Raw genomic sequence first — 19,853 nt, forward strand, 5'->3', positions numbered from 1 at the left:
CCGCCTCTTTGTTGCCCTCCTCCACTTCCGCCGACGCTCTAGCCCAGACCTCCAAGGCCTCTTTCCGCTCCTCCCGCACCCCTCCCCCCCCTGGCACCGCGACCCCCCCAATTTCTCCCGTGGCGAAACCCCCACAACGGAGCCCCCCTCACCCCACTCCCACTCCCCCTCCTCGTCTCGCGTGGCGTGGGCCCGCCGCCGTCTCTATGGTCGCTACCGGAAGTGGCCTGGCGGCGGCGGGGGGGGAGGGAAGGCGGGACTTCCGGTTCCGGGGCAGGGCGCCGCGGGGCAGCCTCTCGTTCGGCGGCGGAGCCATGGAGGTGAGGGGGGGCGGCGGGGGGAGACGATCGTGGCGGGGGATGCGGCCCACGGAGCCGTGGGAGGTGTGAGGGGACGTCCACGGGGGCAGTGGGCGTGGGGGTGGCCCACGGGGAGGGGGGGGGAGTAGGCCGTGGGGGCCGCCCGCGGGGTACTCCGGGACGGGGTGGGGGGCGGGGAAGGGTTAGGGGCACCCACGGGGGCTCTGGGCCGTGGGGGCTGCCCACGGGGGAATTGAGGTCCTGGGGGGCACCCACGGGGGTGTTTGGGTCATGGGGGCACCCACGGGGGCTCTGGGTCTTAGGGGGCACCCACAGGGGAATTTGGGGCTTAGGGGTACCCACGGGAGAATTTGAGTCATGGGGGCATCCACGGGGTGTTTGGGTCATGGGGGGCACCCACGGGAGCGTTTGGGTGTTGGGGGGCACCCACGGGGAATTTGGGGCTTAGGGGGCACCCACGGGAGAATTTGAGTCATGGGGGGCACCCACGGGGGTGTTTGGGACATGGGGGGGCACCCACTGGGGTCTCTGGACCATGGGGGGTCACCCAGGGGAGCTGTGCCTCTTGGGGGGCACCCACGGGAGAATTTGGGTCATGGGGGGCACCCACGGGGTGTTTGGGTCATGGGGGGCACCCACGGGGGCTCTGGGTCTTAGGGGGGCACCCACAGGGGAATTTGGGGCTTAGGGGTACCCACGGGAGAATTTGAGTCATGGGGGGGCATCCACGGGGGTGTTTGTGTCATGGGGGCACCCACGGGAGCGTTTGGGTGTTGGGGGGCACCCACGGGGGTCTTTGGGGCTTGGGAGGGGCACCCACGGGAGAATTTGGGTCATGGGGGGCACCCACGGGGGTGTTTGGGTCATGGGGGGCACCCACTGGGGTCTCTGGACCATGGGGGGTCACCCAGGGGAGCTGTAGCTCTTGGGGGGCACCCACGGGAGAATTTGGGTCATGGGGGGCACCCACGGGTGTTTCCAGGCCGTGGGGCGTCACCGACGGGGTCTTTAGGTCTTGGGGGCACCTACAGGGGAATTTTGGTCAGGGGGCACCCACGGGGGTCTCTGGGGCTTGGGGGGGGCACCCACGGGGTCTCTGGGTCTTGGGGGGCACCCACGGGGGAATTTGGGTCTTGGAGGGTCACCCACGGGGGTCTCTGGGGCTTGGGGGCACCCACGGGGAATTTGGGTCCTGGGGGGCACCCACGGAGGAATTTGGTCATGGGGGGCACCCACGGGGGTTTCTGTGTCTTAAGGGGGGCACCCACAGGGGAATTCTGTCATGGGGGGCACCCACGGAGGAATTTGGTCATGGGGGGCACACACAGGGGGTCTCTAGATCTTGGGGGGCACCCATGGGGAATTGTGTCATGGGGGGGCACCCACGGGGAATTTGGGTCATGGGGGGCCCCCACAGGGGATTTGGTCATGGGGGGCACCCACGGGGGAATTTGGGTCATGGAGGGGCACCCATGGGGGTCTCTGGCTTATGGGGGGCACCCACAGGGGAGTTTTGCTCTTGGGGGGCACCCACGGGGTCTCCCACCTGTGGGGTGTCCCCCCTCCGTGGGTGCCCCACCCCCACCCCACGGACCCCCCAAAATCCTCCCCTCCCCCAGTTCCCCGGTGGAAGCGACAACTACCTGGCCATCACCGGCACGGCGCACCCCTTCCTCACCGGGGCCGAGGTAGGGAGACGGGGGGGGGGGGGGAGGGGGTGAACCCCCAAATTTGGGGGGTTCGGACCCACCCGGGGGGGGGACCCGGGTGGAAAGGAGGGAAAACTCCGTGGAATTTCTCCAAACGCAGCCCCGGAAACGGGCGGTTTGGGGATGGAGTGGGAGAAAATTCGCTTTTTGTGGGGAGAAAATGGGGGCGGGAGGGGCAAAAATGGGAGTTTTAAGGCACGAAGCCCCCCAAATAACGGCAAAATCCCCAAAATAACGGCGAAATCTTCCAAAATAACGGCAAAATCTTCCAAAATAACGGCAAAATCCCCAGAATAACGGCGAAATTCCCCAAAATAACGACAAAATTCCCCAGAATAACGGCGAAATCCCCCCAAATAACAACGAAATTCCCCAAATCAATGGCAAAATTCCGCAAAACAACGGCAAAATTCCGCAAAACAATTGCAAAATCCCCAAGACAACGGCGAAATCCCCCAAAACAATTGCAAAATCCCCAAAACAACGGCGAAATCCCCCAAAACAACGGCGAAATCCCCCAAAACAACAGCGAAATCCCCCAAATAACGGCGAAATCCCCCAAATAATGGCAAAATTCCCCGAATAACGGCGAAATTCCCCAAAACAACGGCAAAATCCCCTGAAACAACGGCGAAATCCCCCAAAACAACAGCGAAATCCCCCAAAATAACGGCAACGTTCCCCAAAATAACGGCAAAATCCCCAAAATAACGACAAAATTCCCCAAATAACAACGAAATTCCCCAAATAACAACGAAATCCCCCAAAATAACGGCAAAATCCCCCAAAATAACGGCAAAATCCCCAAAATAACAGCGAATTCCCCAAAATAACAGCAAAATCCCCCAAATAACGGCAAAATCCCCAAAATAACGGTGAAATTTCCCAAAATAATGGCGAAATCCCCCAAAATAACGTCAAAATCCCCCAGGTAACGGCAAAATCCCCAAAGTAATGGCAAAATCCCCCAAAATAACAGCGAATTCCCCCAAAATAACAGCAAAATCCCACAAAGTAGTTCAAAATAGCGATAGAATAGCTTAAAATAGCGCCAAAATGCCCCAAATTAACTTGAAATGGCAGCAAAAATTTGCAGAATATGTCAAAATAGCAAGAAAATTGCCGCAAATAGTTAAAAATAACACTAAAATCCACTGAAATAGCTCAAAAAAGCAGCAAAATAGCTCAAAATAGCAGCAAAATCCCCCAAACTCACTGAAAATGGTAACAAAATTCTGCAAAATGTGTGAAAAGAGCAACAAAATGACTGAAAATAGTTAAAAATTGAATTGAAATGTCCCAAAATAGGAGCAAAATCCCCCAAGATAGCTCAAAATGGCAGCAAAATTCTGCAAAAGATGTCAAAATAGCCACAGAATCGATTAAAATAGCTCAAAATGGCACTGAAGTCCCCAAAATAGCTCAAAATAGCAGCCAAATCACCCCAACTACCTTGAAATGGTAACAAAATTCTGCAAAATGTGTCTAAATTGCAACAACATTGACGAAAATAGTTAAAAATGGCACTGAAATCCCCCCAAATATCTCAAAACAGCAGCAAAATCGCTCAAAATAGCTCAAAATGGCAGCAAAGTTGTTCAAAATATGTTAAAATAGCAATTAAATCGACTAAAATAGCTCAAAATGGCACTGAAATCCCCCAAAATAGCTCAAAACAGCAGCAAAATCCACCAAAATAGCTCAAAATAGCAGTAAAATAGCTCAAAATAGGAGTAAATTATCTCAAAATAGCAGTAAAATAGCTCAAAATAGCAACAAATTCCCCACAAAGCGTTCAAAATAGCAGTAAAATAGCTCAAAATAGCAGCGAAAATCACCCAGACTACTTTGAAATGGTAACAAAATTCTGCAAAATGTGTGAAAATAGCAATAAGATTGCCGGAAGTAGTTAAAAATGGCATTGAAATCCCCCGAAATAACTCAAAATAGCAGCAAAATATCAGCAAAATCCCCCAAACTAACTGGGAATGGCAGCAAAATTCTGCAAAATATGTTAAAACAGCAAGAAAATGCCCCAAAAGAGCTCAAAGTGGCACTCAAATCCCCCAAAATAACTCGAAATAGCAGCAAAATCCCACGAAATAGTTCAAAATAACAAGAAGTTGGCTCAAACTAGCTCAAAAAAGCACTAAAATCCCCCCAAATACTTCAAAATAGTATTAAAATACCTCAAAATAGGCATAAAATCCCCCAAACTAACTCGAAATGCTAACAAAATACTGTAAAATGTGTGAAAATAGCAACAAAATTGCCCAAAACACTTCAAAATGTCACTAAAATCCACCAAAATACTTCAAAATAGTAGCGAAATAGCAGAAAAATCCCCCAAAGTAGTTGAAAATAGCGGTAAAATAGCTCAAAATGGCACCCAAATCCCCCAAACTAGCTCAAAATGGCAGCAAAATTCCCCAAAATAGGTAAAAATGCGACCAAAATCCCCCTAAGTATCAAAAAATGGCACTAAAATCCCTCAAAATTGCTCAAAATAGCAGCACAGTGCCCTAAAATAGCTCAAAATGGCGCTAAAAATTGCCAAAATCATTCAAAATAGCAGCAGAATTCTCCAAACGAGGTCAAAATGGCAGCAAAAAGCTCCGAAATTGGTCAAAATAGCAGCAAAATTACCCCAGATAATTCAAAATTGCAGCAAAATAGCTCAAAATTGCAGCAAAATCCCCCAAAATGGCAGGAAAATTTGGCAAAATATGGCAAAATCGCAACAAAATTGCCCCAAATACTTAAAAATGGCACCAAAATCCCCCAAAATGGCACCAAAATCCCCCAAAATGGCTCAAAATGGCCCCAAAATTCCCTAAAATTGTTTTTTTTATTAATAAAAGACCTAAAAATACGTGCATTAACCCCAGAAAGCAGAAATCTGCGTCAAAATTCTGCCCCAAACCCCAGAAAAATCCGTTTTCACCCCCAAAATAGCACAAAATGGCCCCAACCCCCAAATTGGCTTTTTTTGGTTAATAAAAAGCACAAAAATTCATATTTAAGCACCCAAAGAGGAAACTGGGGTCAAAATTGTTCCCAAATTCCTTTAAAAATTCAGGTTTTGTGCCCCAAAACGGCTCAAAACAGCCCCACCCCCTGAAAATTGAGATTTTTGTTAATAAAAAGTGGAAAAATTCATATTGAACTACCCCAATTGGGAATCGGGGTCACAATTTTTCCCAAATTCCTTTAAAAATTCAGATTTTAACCCAGAAAATGCCTCAAAATGGCCCCAACCCCCCAAATTTGCCTTTTTAAAATTAATAAACGGGTAAAAAATTCTTATTTAACCACCTAAATTGGGCATTTGGGCCACAATTGTTCCCAAATCCCTTGAAAAAAATCAGATTTTGAGTCTAAAAACATCCCCACACCCCCAAAATTGCCTTTTTTTACTTTAAAAAAGTGTAAAAAATTCCTATTTAACCGCTCAAATTGGGAATTGGGGCCCAAATTTTTCCAAAATTCCTTTAAAAAATCTGATTTTAAGCCTAAAAATGGCTGAAACTGGCTGCCAACCCCCCAAAATTGCCTTTTTTTAATTAATGAAAGGCTAAAAATTTGCTATTTAATTGCTCAAAATGGGAATTGGGGTCAAAATTTTTCCTAAATTCCTTTTAAAAATCAGATTTGAACCCTAAAAATGGCTAAAAATTGTCCCCAACATTTTTTTACTTAATAAATGCCTAAAAAATTTCTGGTTTACTCCTCGAATTCAAAAATTGGGCTCAAAATTTTTCCTAAATGGCTTTAAAAAATTGGATTTTAACCCCCAAAATGTCTTAAAATGTCCCCACACCCCCAAAATTTCCTTTTTTTTTTTAGTAAATGCCAAAAAAAATCATATTTAATTGCTCACATGGGGAATTTGGGTCAAGCCGGTGCCCAAATTTCTGGAAAAAATCAGATTTTAAGCCTAAAAACGTCCCCACACCCCCAGAATTGCCTTTTTTAATAAAAGTGTGAAAAATTCCTATTTAACCACTCAAATTGGGAATTTGGGTCACAATTTTCCCAAATTCCTTTAAAACATCAGTTTTTAAGCCTGAAAATGGCCCCAACCACCCAAATTTGCCTTTTTTTCTTTGATAAATGCCAAAAATTTTCATATTTAGCCATGCAAGGTGGAAATTTGGGTCAAAAATTTTCCCAAATTCCTTTTAAAAATCAGATTTTAACCCTAAAAACGGCTAAAAATGTCCCCACACCTCCAAAATTGCCTTTTAAATTTAATAAAAGCATAAGAAATTCCTATTTTACTCCTCAAATTGAAAATTGGGGTCCAAGTTTTTCCTAAATTCCTCTAAAAACTCAGATTTTAACCTTAAAAATGTCCCCAGACCCCCAAAATTGCCTTTTTTTTCTTTAATAAATGCCTAAAAATTTCCTTTTTAACCGCTCACATGGGGAATTTGGGTCAAGCCGCTGCCCAAACCCCTTCAAAAATTTAAATTTTGAGCCTAAAAACATCCCCAGACTCCCCAAACTTTCCTTTTAAAATTTAATAAAAGTGTAAAAAAGTTGTACTTAATTTCTCCACTTGAGAATTTGGGTCAAAATTTTTCCTAAATTATTGTAAAAAATCAGATTTTAACCCTAAGAATGGCTAAAAATGTCCTCACACCTCCAAAATTACCTTTTAAAATTCAATAAAAGTGTAAGAAATTCCTATTTTACTCCTCAAATTGAAAATTGGGGTCAAAATTTTTCCTAAATTCCTTAAAAAAATCAGATTTTAACTCAAAAAAGTCTTAAAACGTTTCCAGACCCCCAAAATTGCCTTTTTTCTTTAATAAATGCCTAAAAAATTCCTATTTAACCACTGAAATTGGGAATTTGGGTCAACATTTTTCCTAAATTTCTTTAAAAAAATTAGATTTTAACCCTAAAAACACCTTAAAATGTCCCCACACCCCCCAAATTTTTTTTTTTCTTGAATAAATTTTTAAAATTTTCTTATTTAACGGCTCAGATGGGGAATTTGGGTCAAGCCGCTGCCCAAACCCCTTGAAAATTTTAAATTTTGAGCCTAAAAACATCCCCACATCCCCCAATATTGCCTTTTTGAATTTAATAAAAGCGTAAAATTTTCTATTTAAGTGCTGCAATTGGGAATTTGGCTCAAAAGTTTTCCTAAATTTCTTTAAAAAATTAGATTTTAACCCTTAAAATGGTTAAAAAAGTTTCGAGACTGCCAAAATTGCCTTTTTTAACTTAATGAAATTGTAAAAAATTTGTTATATTAGTCCTCAAATTGAAAATTGGGGTCAAAATTTTTCCTAAATTCCTTTAAAAAATCAGATTTTAACTCCAAAAAAGTTTTAAAACGTTTCCAGACCCCCAAAATTTCCTTTTTTCTTCAGTGAATGTCTAAAAAATTCCTATGTGACTGCTGAAATGGGGAATTTGAATCAAAATTTTTCTTAAATTTCTTTAAAAAATTAGATTTTAACCCTAAAAACATCTTAAAACGTCCCCACACCCCCCAAATTTTTTTTTTTTAAATAAATTTTTAAAATTTTCTTATTTAACGGCTCAGATGGGGAATTTGGCTCAAGCCGCCGCCCGATTTCCTTGAAAAATTGAAATTCGGAGCCGAAATCGGCCGAACCGGGCGCCGGCCCCGCCCGACCCGGGGGGGGGGGAGATTTGGGGGGTTTAGAGGCGGGGGAATGTGGGGTCCCCCCGCTGACCCCCCCCCCCCAGACCTTCCACACCCCCAGCCTGGGGGACGAGGAGTTTGAGATCCCCCCCATCGCCCTGGAGGCCGACCCCTCGCTGGCCGTGGCCGACGTCGTGGGCCACTTCGAGGATTTGGGGGAGCCCGGGGGGCCCCGAACCCCCCTTCCCTCCCCCCCCTTACGGGGTGCAGAGCCTGGAGATGCCGGTGGGGATGGGGCACCCCCTGATGGAGCAGGGAGGAGGGCTGCTGGCGGGGGGGCTGGCCATGGTAAGGGGGTACCCCAAATTGGGGGGGGGAAGAGGGGGTTGGGGGGGAATGGGGAGGAAAGAGGGCGGAAATAGGGGGTTTGGGGGGGAATGGGGGGAAGAGAGCGGAAATAGGGGGTGGGGGAATAGGGGGTTTGGGGGGGAAATGGGGGGAATAGGGGTTTGTGGGGGGAATGGGGGAAGGGTTTGGGGGAATGGGGGGAAGGGTATGGGGGAAGAGAGCGGAAATGGGGGGATAGGGGTTTGGGGGAGAAATGGGGGGAAAGAGGGCGGAAATGGGGGGATAGGGGTTTGGGGGGAAATGGGGGAAAGAGGGCGGAAATAGAGGGTGGGGGGGAATAGGGGGTTTGGGGGGAATAGGGGGTTTGCAGGGGGAATGGGGGGGAAGGGTTGGGGGGGAAAGAGGGCGGAAATGGGGGGATAGGGGGTTTGGGGGGAATAGGGGGGGAAAAGGGTTTGGGGGGAAATGGGGCGGAAAGAGAGTGGAAATGGGGGGAAAGGGTTTGGGGGGGCAAAGGGTTTTGGGAGGAAGGGGGAAATGGAGGGCTGGGGGGAAATAGGGCGAAAATGGGGGGGAAATGGGTGGGGAATAGGGGTTTGGGGGAAATGGGGAAATAGGACGGAAATAGGGGGGTGGGGGAATAGGGGGTTTGGGGGGAAACGAGGGGGAAAGGGTTTGGGGGGCAAAGGGTTTTGGGAGGAAGGGGGAAAGGAGGGGCTGGGGAGGAAATAGTGAAATAGGGGGAAATGGGTGGGGGGAATAGGGGTTTGGGGGAATGGGAGGGAGAAAGGGTTTGGGGGTGGAAATGGGGGAAATAGGGCGGAAATAGGGGTTTGGGGGAATGGGGGTTTGGGGGTAGAAATCGAGGAGAAAGGGTTTGGGGGCAAAGGGTTTGGGGAAGGAGAAATGGGGGAAATAAGGTGGAAATAGGGGGTTGGGGGAAATGGGGGAAATAGGGCAGAAATAGGGGGTTCCGGGAAATGGGGGAAATAGGGGTTGGGGGGATTGGGAGGGGAAAATGGGGAGAGAGGGTTTGGGGGCAAAGGGTTTTGGGAGGAAGAGGAAATGAGGGGGAAATAGTGGGTTTGGGGGGAAACGGGGGAAATAGGGCAGAAATAGGGGTTTGAGGGGGAATGGGAGGAAAATGGGGAGAGAGGGTTTGGGGGGCAAAGGGGTTTTGGGGGAAGGGGGAAAATGGGGGTTGGGGAAATAGGGCAGAAATGGGGTTGGGGGAAATGGGAGGAAATAGGGTGGAAATAGGGTGTTTGGGGGGAATAGGGGTATGGGGGAAGGGTTTGGGGGGCAAAGGGTTTTGGGAGGAAGGGGGAAATGGAGGGGTTGGGGGGAAATAGGGCGGAAATAGGGGGGAAATGGGTGGGGGAGAATAGGGGTTTCGGGGGGGAAAGGAGGGAAAATGGGGGAGAAGGGGTTTGGGGGGCAAAGGGGTTTTGGGGGAAGGGGGAAAATGAGAGGAAATAGGGTGGAAAGAGGGGGTGGGGGAAATGGGAAATAGGGCGGAAATAGGGGTTTGGGGGAAATAGGGCGGAAATAGGGGTGGGGGGAATAGGGGTTTGGGGGGGAATGGGAGGGGAAAACGGGGAGAGGGTTTGGGGGCAAAGGGTTTTGGGGGAATGGGGGAAAATGGGGGTTGGGGGAGATAGGGGGAAATAGGGCAGAAATGGGGTTGGGGGAAGATGGGGGAAATAGGGTGGAAATAGGGGTTTGGGGGGGAATAGGGCGTTTGGGGGGGATTGGGGGAGAAATCGGGGAGAAAGGGTTTGGGGGGCAATGGGAGTCTTGGGGGAAGGGGGAAATGGGAAAGAGGGGGTTTGGGGGGGAAATAGGGCGGAAATGGGGGGTTGGAGGGGAAATGGGGGGAATAGGGGGTGGGGGTTAAAAGGGGATTAAAAAGGGGTTTGGAGGAAATAAATGGTATTAAAGGGGCTGGGGGGATCACAGGGGGTTAGGGAGTGAAAAATAGAATTATTGGGGTTTGGGGGTATTGAAGGGGTTTGGGGGGGGGAAGGGATTGAAATGGATTTTGGGGGCTAAAAATAGAATTATTGGGGTTGGGGGGTCATGAAGAGGATTAAAGGTTGGGGGGGCTTAAAAAATGAGATGATTTGGGGGTGTTAGAGGGGTTTGGGGGGATATTAAAGGGGTTTTCGGGGGCGGGGGGGCGTAAAGGGTTTTGGGGTGCGGGTCTGAGCTGATTTTGGGGGTGTGTCCCCCCCTTTAGGAGCTGGATCACACGATGGGGGCTCAGTACAGTGCCCCCCTCGGTCACCATCGACGTCCCCATGGCCGCCCTGAGCCCGGGGGGGCTGCTGGGCCCCGGCCAGCTCACCACCATCGACCAGTCCGAGCTCAGCTCCCAACTGGGACTCAGCCTGGGAGGGGGCAACGGGCGGGAGGGGGGCGGCGGCGGCCAAGGGGGACCCCACTTTAGCCGCCCCCTCGGCTCCCTCCCCGAGGAGCGGCTCTCCCCACCCCTCGCCCACCGGATCGCTGCAGGAGGAGGAGGCCGAGGATTTTCGGAGGGTGAGGACCCCCCCCCATTTTTATTTATGGCGCCGAACGCCCCCGACCGCCCAAAAACCCGCCAAAATCCAAAAACGCCCAAAAAACCCCAAATGGTGGGGGTTTCGATGGTGAAAACCCCAAAATGGTGGGTTTTAGATGTTGAAAACGCCAAAATTGTGATTTTTTTTTTACATTAAAAACCCCCCAAATGGTGGGGTTTTGATGCTGAAAACCCCAAAATGGTGATTTTTAGATATTGAAAGCCCCCAAAATGGTGATTTTTAGATATTGAAATCACCCAAAATGGTGGTTTTAGATGTTGAAACCCTCAAAATGGTGGTTTTTTAGATGCTGAAAACTCCAAAATGGTGATTTTTTTATGTTAAAACTCCCTGAAATGGTGTTTTTAGACATTGAAACCCCCAAAATGGTGTTTTTTTACATGTTGAAAACTCCAAAATGGTGATTTTTTGACATTGAGAACCCCCCAAATGGTGCGTTTCTTGATGTTGAAAACCCCAAAATGGTGATTTTTAGATATTGAAAGCCCCCAAAATGGTGGGGTTTTAGATGTTGAAATCTCAAAAATTGTGATTTTTTGATGTTAACCCCCCCCGAAATGGTGTTTTTAGATGTTGAAACGCCCAAAATGGTCGGGTTTTGGATGTTGAAAACTCCAAAATGGTGATTTTTTGATGTTGAAATCCCAAAATTGTGATTTTTTTTTGACGTTAAAAACCCCCAAAATGGTGGGGTTTTGATGCTGAAAACCCCAAAATGGTGATTTTTAGATACTGAAGCTCCCAAAATGGTGGGTTTTAGATGTTGAAAACTCAAAAATTGTGATTTTTTGATGTTAACCCCCCCCGAAAAGGTGGTTTTTCATGTTGAAACCCTCAAAATGGTGGTTTTTTAGATGCTGAAAACTCCAAAATGGTGATTTTTTTATGTTAAAACTCCCTGAAATGGTGTTTTTAGACATTGAAACCCCCAAAATGGTGGTTTTTTACATGTTGAAAATTCCAAAATGGTGATTTTTTGACATTGGGAACCCCCAAAATGGTGGGTTTCTTGATGTTGAAAACCCCAAAATGGTGATTTTTAGATATTGAAAGCCCCCAAAATGGTGGGGTTTTAGATGTTGAAATCTCAAAAATTGTGATTTTTTTATGTTAAACCCCCCCGAAATGGTGGTTTTACATGTTGAAACGCCCAAAATGGTCGGGTTTTGGATGTTGAAAACTCCAAAATGGTGATTTTTAGATACTGAAACTCCCAAAATGGTGGGGTTTAGATGTTGAAAACTCAAAAATTGTGATTTTTTGATGTTACCCCCCCCCGAAAAGGTGGTTTTACATGTTGAAACCCTCAAAATGGTGTTTTTTTAGATGCTGAAAACTCCAAAATGGTGATTTTTTTTAATGTTAAAACCACCTGAAATGGTGGTTTTAGATATTGAAACCCCCCAAATGGTGGGGTTTTAGATACTGAAAACTGTAAAATGGTGATTTTTTGATGTTGAAAACCCACAAATGGTGATTTTTAGATAATGAAACTGCCAAAATGGTGGGGTTTTAGATGTTGAAATCTCAAAAATGTTGATTTTTTTTATGTTAAACCCCCAAAATGGTGGTTTTAGATGTTAAAACGCCCAAAATGGTCGGGTTTTGGATGTTGAAAAGTCCAAAATGGTGATTTTTTGATGTTGAAATCCCAAAATGGTGATTTTTTTTTTTGACGTTAAAAACCCCTAAAATGGTGGCGTTTTGATGTTAAAACCCCTAAAATATAAAGGATTTTTCTCTATTTCAGAAAACTAATTCCTATTTCATTTCAAATTTGTTTTTTCTTTTGAAATCCCCATTTCTATTTCAAATTCTTATTTAATTTCAATTTTTCTGTTCAAATTCCCGTTTCCATTTCAAATTCCTATTTCATTTCAAATTCTTTCTTTTCAAATTCCCGTTTCCATTTCAAATTTCTATTTAATTTGAAATTCTCATTTCAAATTCCCGTTTCCATTTCAAATTCCTATTTCATTTTAAATTCTTTGTTTTGAAATCCCCGTTTTGTTTTCAAATTCTTATTTCAAATTCTTTTTTCTTCTCAAATCCCCATTTCCATTTCAAATTTGTATTTCATTCCAAATTTTTTCTTTCTTTTCAAATTCCCATTTCCATTTCAAATTCTTTTTCTTTTCAAATCCCTCTTTCCTTTTGAAATTCTTATTTCAAATTCTTTTCAAATTCCCATTTCCATTTCCAATTCCTATTTCCAATTTTTTTTCTTTTGAAATCCCCATTTCCATTTCAAATTCCTATTTCATTCCAAATTTTTTCTTTCTTTTCAAATTCCCATTTCCATTTGAAATTCTTTTTTCAAATCCCTATTTTCATTTGAAATTCTTATTTCAAATTCCCATTTGTATTTCAAATTCTTTTTCTTTTCAAATCCCTCTTTCCTTTTGAAATTCTTATTTCAAATTCTTTTCAATTTCCCATTTTCATTTTAAATTCTCTTTCTTTTCAAATCCCTCTTTCCATTTGAAATTCTTATTTCAAATTCCCATTTGTATTTCAAATTCTTTTTCTTTTCAAATCCCTCTTTTCTTTTGAAATTCTTATTTCAAATTCTTTTCAAATTCGCATTTTAATTTTAAATTCTTTTTCTTTTCAAATCCCTCTTTCCATTTGAAATTCTTATTTCAAATTCTTTTCAAATTTCCATTTCCATTTCAAATTCCTATTTCCAATTCTTTTTTCTTTTGAAATCCCTGTTTCCATTTCAAATTCCTATTTCATTCCAAATTTTTTTCTTTTCAAATTCCCATTTGTATTTCAAATTTTTTCTTTTCAAATCCCTCTTTCCATTTGAAATTCTTATTTCAAATTCTTTTCAAATTCCCATTTCCATTTCCAATTCCTATTTCCAATTCTTTTTTTCTTCTCAAATCCCCGTTTCCATTTCAAATTCCTATTTCATTCCAAATTCTTCCTTTTCAAATTTCCGTTTCAAATTCCCACTCGCAATTCCAATTCCTTTTTTCTTTCCAAATCCCGTTTCCCTCCCCAATTTCCCGTTAACGTTTCCTTTTCCTCTCTTCCGCCCCCCTCCCCCGCAGGCCGCCCCGCCCAAGCCCTCCCCCCCCTCGCTGCCGGCCCCGCCCACGCCCGCCCCGCCGGCGGGGGAGGGGCAGCGCCGGGCGAAGCCCCCCAAGAAGCCCAAGAAGAAGAAGGACCCCAACGAGCCCCAGAAGCCCGTCTCCGCCTACGCCCTCTTCTTCCGCGACACCCAGGCGGCCATCAAGGGCCAGAACCCCAACGCCACCTTCGGGGAGGTCTCCAAAATCGTCGCCTCCATGTGGGACAGCCTGGGGGAGGAGCAGAAGCAGGTGAGGGGGGAGGACACCCCAAAATTGGTGGGGAGAACCCAAAATTGGGGGGGAGAATCCAAAATTGGTGGTGGGAACCCAAAATGGCGGGAGGATTCTGAGGTAGGGGAGGAGGAACGTCGTGGTTGATGGATCAGGTCAAGGAGAGGAGAGTGTGGAGAAAGGGGGACGAGGAGGTGGTGAGATATGGAGGAGGGGACCCCAAAATTGGAGAGAGGACCCCAAAATTGGAGGGGGGAATCCAAAATTGGTGGGGGGAACCCAAAATGGCGGGAGGATTCTGAGGGAGGGGAGGAGGAACGTCGTGGTTGATGGATCAGGTCAAGGAGAGGAGAGCGTGGAGAAAGGGGGACGAGGAGGTGGTGAGATATGGAGGAGACAGGACCCCAAAATTGGAGGGAGGACCCCAAAATTGGTGGGGAGAACCCCAAAATTGGGGGGGGAGAATCCAAAATTGGTGGTGGGAACCCAAAATGGCGGGAGGATTCTGAGGTAGGGGAGGAGGAACGTCGTGGTTGATGGATCAGGTCAAGGAGAGGAGAGCGTGGAGAAAGGGGGATGAGGAGGTGGTGAGATATGGAGGAGACAGGGCCCCAAAATTGGAGGGGGGACCCCAAAATTGGTGGGGAGAACCCAAAATGGCAGGAGGATTCTGAGGGAGGGGAGGAGGAACGTCGTGGTTGATGGATCAGGTCAAGGAGAGAAGAGCGTGGAGAAAGCGGGATGAGGAGGTGGTGAGATATGGAGGAGACAGGACCCCAAAATTGGAGGGAGGACCCCAAAATTGGTGGGGAGAACCCAAAATTGGTGGGGAGAACCCAAAATTGGGGGGGAGAATCCAAAATTGGTGGTGTGAACCCAAAATGGCGGGAGGATTCTGAGGTAGGGGAGGAGGAACGTCGTGGTTGATGGATCAGGTCAAGGAGAGGAGAGTGTGGAGACCAAAGTTTGGGGAGGAGGAGAGCGGAAGGCACCAGAACTTGGAGATACGGAGCAGGGGGGACCAGAATTGATGGGGGGACCCCGAAATTTTGAGGTGTACCCCCAAATTTTGGAGATGTTTAGAGGTAGAGGAGGACCATCCGGGTTGAAGGACCGAGTCAAGTAGGGCATGGAGACGCCAATACGGGGAGGAAGGACGAGGGAGCGGCGCAACTTGGACTTACGGAGGAGGGAGACCCCAAAATCGGTGGGGGGGGACCCCAAAATCCGTGGGGGGACCCCAAAATGGAGGTGGGCACCCCAAAATGGAGGTGGGCACCCCAAGATAGAGGTTGATTTCAGAGCCAGAGGAAGAACATTGCGGTTGAAGGATCAGAGAAGAACATGGAGACCCCCAAGCTTGGGGAGGAGGCGAGCGGGGGGGTCCCCCTCGTGTAGACCCATGGAGTGTGGGGGGGGGGGCCCCAAAAGGGGGTGCACCCCCAATTTTAACACCACCCCTTCCCTTTTTGTCCGTCCCCCCCCACCCCCACCCCAGGTCTACAAGCGCAAGACGGAGGCAGCCAAGAAGGAATACCTGAAGGCGCTGGCGGCCTACCGCGCCATCCAGGTACACACCCCCCCAATTTTTTTTAAAAAATTGAAATTTACAAAATTCACAAATTTTAAATTTTAAAAATTTTTAATTTTTAAATTTTAAATTAAATTTTAAAAATTTAGGGATTTTAAAATTTTAAATTAAATTTTAAAAATTTAGGAATTAAAATTTTAAATTAATTTTAAATTTTTGGTTTAAATTTTGAACTATAACTCAATTATTGAAAATTTTAAAGGCTTTAATTTAAAAGGTCTTAAAATTTGAAAGCATTTAAAAGTATTTTAATTTTAAATTTTAAATTTAGTTTTAGGTTTGCAATTTAAAATTACTTGAATTATTTAATTGTAACTTTTTACATCGTACCTTAGCTTTTAAAATTTTAAAACTTCATAATTTAAAGTGTTTTTAAAATCTAAAAGAATTACAAAATTTTAACTTTTGAGTTAAAAAATTAAGTTAAAATTTTAATTTTCAATAAAATTTAAATTTTATCCTAAATTTTAAATTTAATTTTGATTTTAAATTTACATTTTGAATTTAATTTTTAAATTTTCTTTTTACTTTTGATTTTAATTTTTAATTTTTAATTTTTAAATTTTCTTTTTAATTTTGATTTTAAATTTACATTTTAAATTTATTTTTTAAATTTTTGTTTTAATTTTTCATTTTAAATTTACAATTTACATTTAATTTTACATTTAACTTTTTTCTTATTTTTATTTTAAATTTACAATTTAGATTTAATTTTAAATTTAATTTTTAAATTTTTTAATTTGTAATTCTAAATTTACAATTTAAATTTTAAATTTAATTTTTAAATTTTTTTCATTTTAGTTTTAAATTTACAATTTACATTTAATTTTAAATTTTAATTTAAACTTTCTTAATTTTTATTTTAAATTTACAATTTAAATTTTAAATTTAATTTTTAAATTTTCTTACTCTTAAATTTACAATCTAAACTAAACTTTAAATCTCAATTTCAAATTTAAGCTTTAAATTTTAATTTCCCATTTAAGCTTCCAATTTAAGCTTTAAAATTTAAAAAATTAATTTTTCAATTTTAATTTTCGATTCTGTTTTCCAATTCTAACTTAGGTTTCAAATTTGTTAACTTAAAAAATTTTCAGAACTTATATTTTAAAAATATTTTTTAAACTCCCAAAGATTCAAAACTTTCCTTTTTGTGTGTGTGTGTCCCCCCCCCGTAGACTTCGACGGAGCCGGCGGAGCCTGAACCCAGCCCCACGCCCCCCTCCCCGCCGTCGCCCCCTTCCTCCTCCTCCTCCTCCTCCTCCCCTCCCCTCCCCTCCTCCTCCTCCCCGACCCTCCCCGCCCCTTTAGCCCCCCCAACCCTGCCCCCCCCCCAGCATCACCAAAATCATCATCCCCAAGCAGATGCTGCCCCCCTCCCTGGCCGTCTCCTCCCAGGGGGGGGTGGTCACCGTCATCCCCGCCACCGTGGTGGCATCTCGGGGGACGGGGAGCGGGGGTCACCGCCCCCTTCACTTAACCCCCTCTACCCCCCACCCAAATCGTCACCCGCTCGGTCCTTCAGGCCGCCGCCGCCCAACTCCCCGCTTGCAACCCCCCTTGCAACAAATGCCCCTCCCCAACCCCCCCCCCAACAAGTCGCCGTCCTCCAGCCCCTCCCCTCCAGGCCATGCAACAACCCCCCCCCAAAAATCCGCCTCAACCTCCCCCCCCCAGCAGCCCCCTCCCTCCAAATCAAAATCCTGCCCCCCCACCCTCCAAATCCAACCCCTCCCTTACCCCCGAAGAAATCGGGGGGTCCCCTCCTCCCCCCCCCCAAAATTCGGCTGCGCCCCCAAACTCCCCCGGAGCCGCGGGGCCCGGCTCGCCCGAGGGGGGGGAGATGATCGCCGGGGACGTCGTGCCTGAGGTGAGATTTGGGGGGGCGGGGGACCCCGAAAATGGTGTCGGGAGTTGGGGGGGCTGAGAGATGTGGGGACCCCAAGTGCAGGGGTGAGCCCCCTCAGGGGAGAATGTGGGGGTGGGGGGCTCCTGGGGCCCCTCTGCACCCCAAAATCCCCGTCTGAGCCCCCTAAGGTAGGAGAATAGGGGCTGGGGGGGTTTGGGGGGCTCCTGGGGCCCCCTGCACCCCAAAATCCACGGCTGAGCCCCCTAAAATAAGAATATAGGAGACGGGGAGGGTTTGGGGGGGCTCCTGGGGCCCCTCTGCACCCCAAAATCCACGGCTGAGCCCCCTAAAATAAGAATATAGGAGATGGGGAGGGTTTGGGGGGGCTCCTGGGACCCCTCTGCACCCCCAAATCCACGTCTGAGCCCCCCTAAAGTAAGAATATAGGAGATGGGAGGGGTTTTGGGGGGCTCCTGAGACCCCTCTGCACCCCAAAATCCACAGCTGAGCCCCCTAAGGTAGGAGAATAGGGGCTGGGGGGTGTTGGGGTGCACTTAATCCCCCTCTGCACCCCAAAATCCACGGCTGAGCTCCCCTAAAGTAAGAATATAGTAGATAGGGAGGGTTTAGGGGGGCTTCTGGTACCCCTCTGCACCCCAAAATCCATATCTGAGCCCCCCTAAGGTAGGAGAATAGGGGCTGGGGGGTTTTGGGGGGCTCCTGGGACCCCTCTGCACCCCCAAATCCCCGTCTGAGCCCCCTAAAATAAGAATATAGGAGACGGGGAGGGTTTGGGGGGGCTCCTGGGACCCCTCTGCACCCCCAAATCCACGGCTGAGCCCCCCTAAGGTAAGATTATAGAGAGGGGGGGGTTTTGGGGGGCTCCTGAGACCCCTCTGCACCCCAAAATCCCCGTCTAACCCCCCCTAAGGTAAGAATACACGAGCTGGGGGGTTTTGAGGTGCAGTTAATCCCGCTCTGAACCCCAAAATCCACGGTTGAACCCCCTAAAATAAGAATATAGGAGACGGGGAGGGTTTGGGGGGGCTCCTGGGACCCCCCTGCACCCCCAAATCCACATCTGAGCCCCCCTAAGGTAGGAGAATAGGGGCTGGGGGGTTTTGGGGGGCTCCTGAGACCCCTCTGCACCCCAAAATCCACGGCTGAGCCCCCTAAGGTAAGATTATAGAGACAGGGGGGGTTTTGGGGGGCTCCTGAGACCCCTCTGAACCCCCAAATCCACGGCTGAGCCCCCTAAGGTAGGAGAATAGGGGCTGGGGGGTTTTGGGGTGCACTTAATCCCCCTCTGCACCCCCAAATCCCCGTCTGTGCCCCCTAAACTGAGAGAACACAAATCCGGGAGAGCTTCCGGCTGCAGTCGCTCCCAAAACTCAAATCTACGCCCCCAAAACTCGAATCTACGCCCTTGCCCTTCACAAACTGCGCTCAGAGGGGTGTTATGAATTTGGGGTACCCCCCCTTTTTTTTTTTTCAATCCCAGGTGGAATCCCCCACCCAAATGGCGGTGGAACTGGTGGCCGAATCGCCGGTAGCCGAAGAATCCCCCCGCCCCCGCTGCGTCCGGGCCGGTTGCGACAACCCTCCGGTAGCCAGCGGCGATTGGGACGAAGAATATTGTAGCAGCGAATGCGTCGTCAAACACTGCCGGTGGGTCGATTTGGGGGTACACCCCTAATTTTAATTTTTTTTGGGGGGTAGCCCCCCCAAAAAAACCATTTATTCACCCTAATTTTTTTTGGTTCTTCCTCGCTGCCCCCCTCAGGGACGTCTTCCTCGCCTGGCTCGCCGCCCGCAACGCCGGCAACAGCGTGGTCTTCGTCAAATAACCCCCCCCCCGGCATATTTTGGGGTGTCCCCCCCTCTTTCCCCACCTGCACCCCCCCCAAAATTTTGGGGGTTTTTTGGGGGGCCCCCATTTCTCCGCCCCCCGGTTCTTATTAAAGGGATGGCAGACCCTTCGCCTCCTTTAGGACATGTTTTGGGGTCCCCCCCGTGCCAAAATGAGGTGTCGGGGGTCCCCCTTTTATTTTTAGACTCCCCGCGCCCCAAAATGCCCCCTGCGCCCCAAAATGCCCCCTGCGCCCCAAAATACCCCTGCGCCCCAAAAGCCACCCCCCCAATTTTGGGACTCGTGATGCTGTGGGGAATAAGGGGGTGGCACAGCCCCCGCCTCCTCCTTCCGCCCCCCAAATATTTTTGGGGTTCCCTCTTTATTTTTAGACCCCCCGAACCCCAAAATATCCCCATCCCCCAAAATGGTCCCTGCACCCCCAAAATGCCCCCCCCCATTTTAGGGGTTGTATGATGCTGTGGGGATTTGGGGGTGCCACAGCCCTCCCTCGTCCTTCCACCCCCCAAAACATTTCGGGGTCCCCTCCTTTATTTTTAGACCCCCCTGCACCCCCAAAATGCCCCCTGAACCCCCAAAATACCCCTGAACCCCAAAAAAGCCCCCCATTTTAGGACTCATATAATGCCGTAGGGATTTGGGGGAAC

General features: G+C 47.1%; 1 protein-coding gene across 1 annotated transcript; it reads left to right on the forward strand.

Moving 5' to 3' along the window:
• The first annotated feature begins 191 nt into the window (after positions 1–191).
• Positions 192–19,280, forward strand: TOX4 (TOX high mobility group box family member 4). Its single transcript, XM_072849227.1, is given in 14 exon segments — positions 192–383; positions 1,940–2,008; positions 7,757–7,881; positions 7,883–8,000; positions 10,240–10,274; positions 10,276–10,401; positions 10,442–10,541; positions 13,645–13,914; positions 15,395–15,466; positions 16,666–16,716; positions 16,799–17,003; positions 17,236–17,357; positions 18,838–19,004; positions 19,120–19,280. Coding segments are annotated over 14 exon segments (1,701 nt in total). The 5' UTR covers positions 192–206; the 3' UTR covers positions 19,184–19,280.
• Positions 19,281–19,853: the final 573 nt, after the last annotated feature.

The sequence above is a fragment of the Ciconia boyciana genome, unplaced genomic scaffold, assembly GCF_034638445.1.
Source record: "Ciconia boyciana unplaced genomic scaffold, ASM3463844v1 HiC_scaffold_38, whole genome shotgun sequence".
In the NCBI taxonomy this organism is placed as follows: domain Eukaryota; kingdom Metazoa; phylum Chordata; class Aves; order Ciconiiformes; family Ciconiidae; genus Ciconia; species Ciconia boyciana.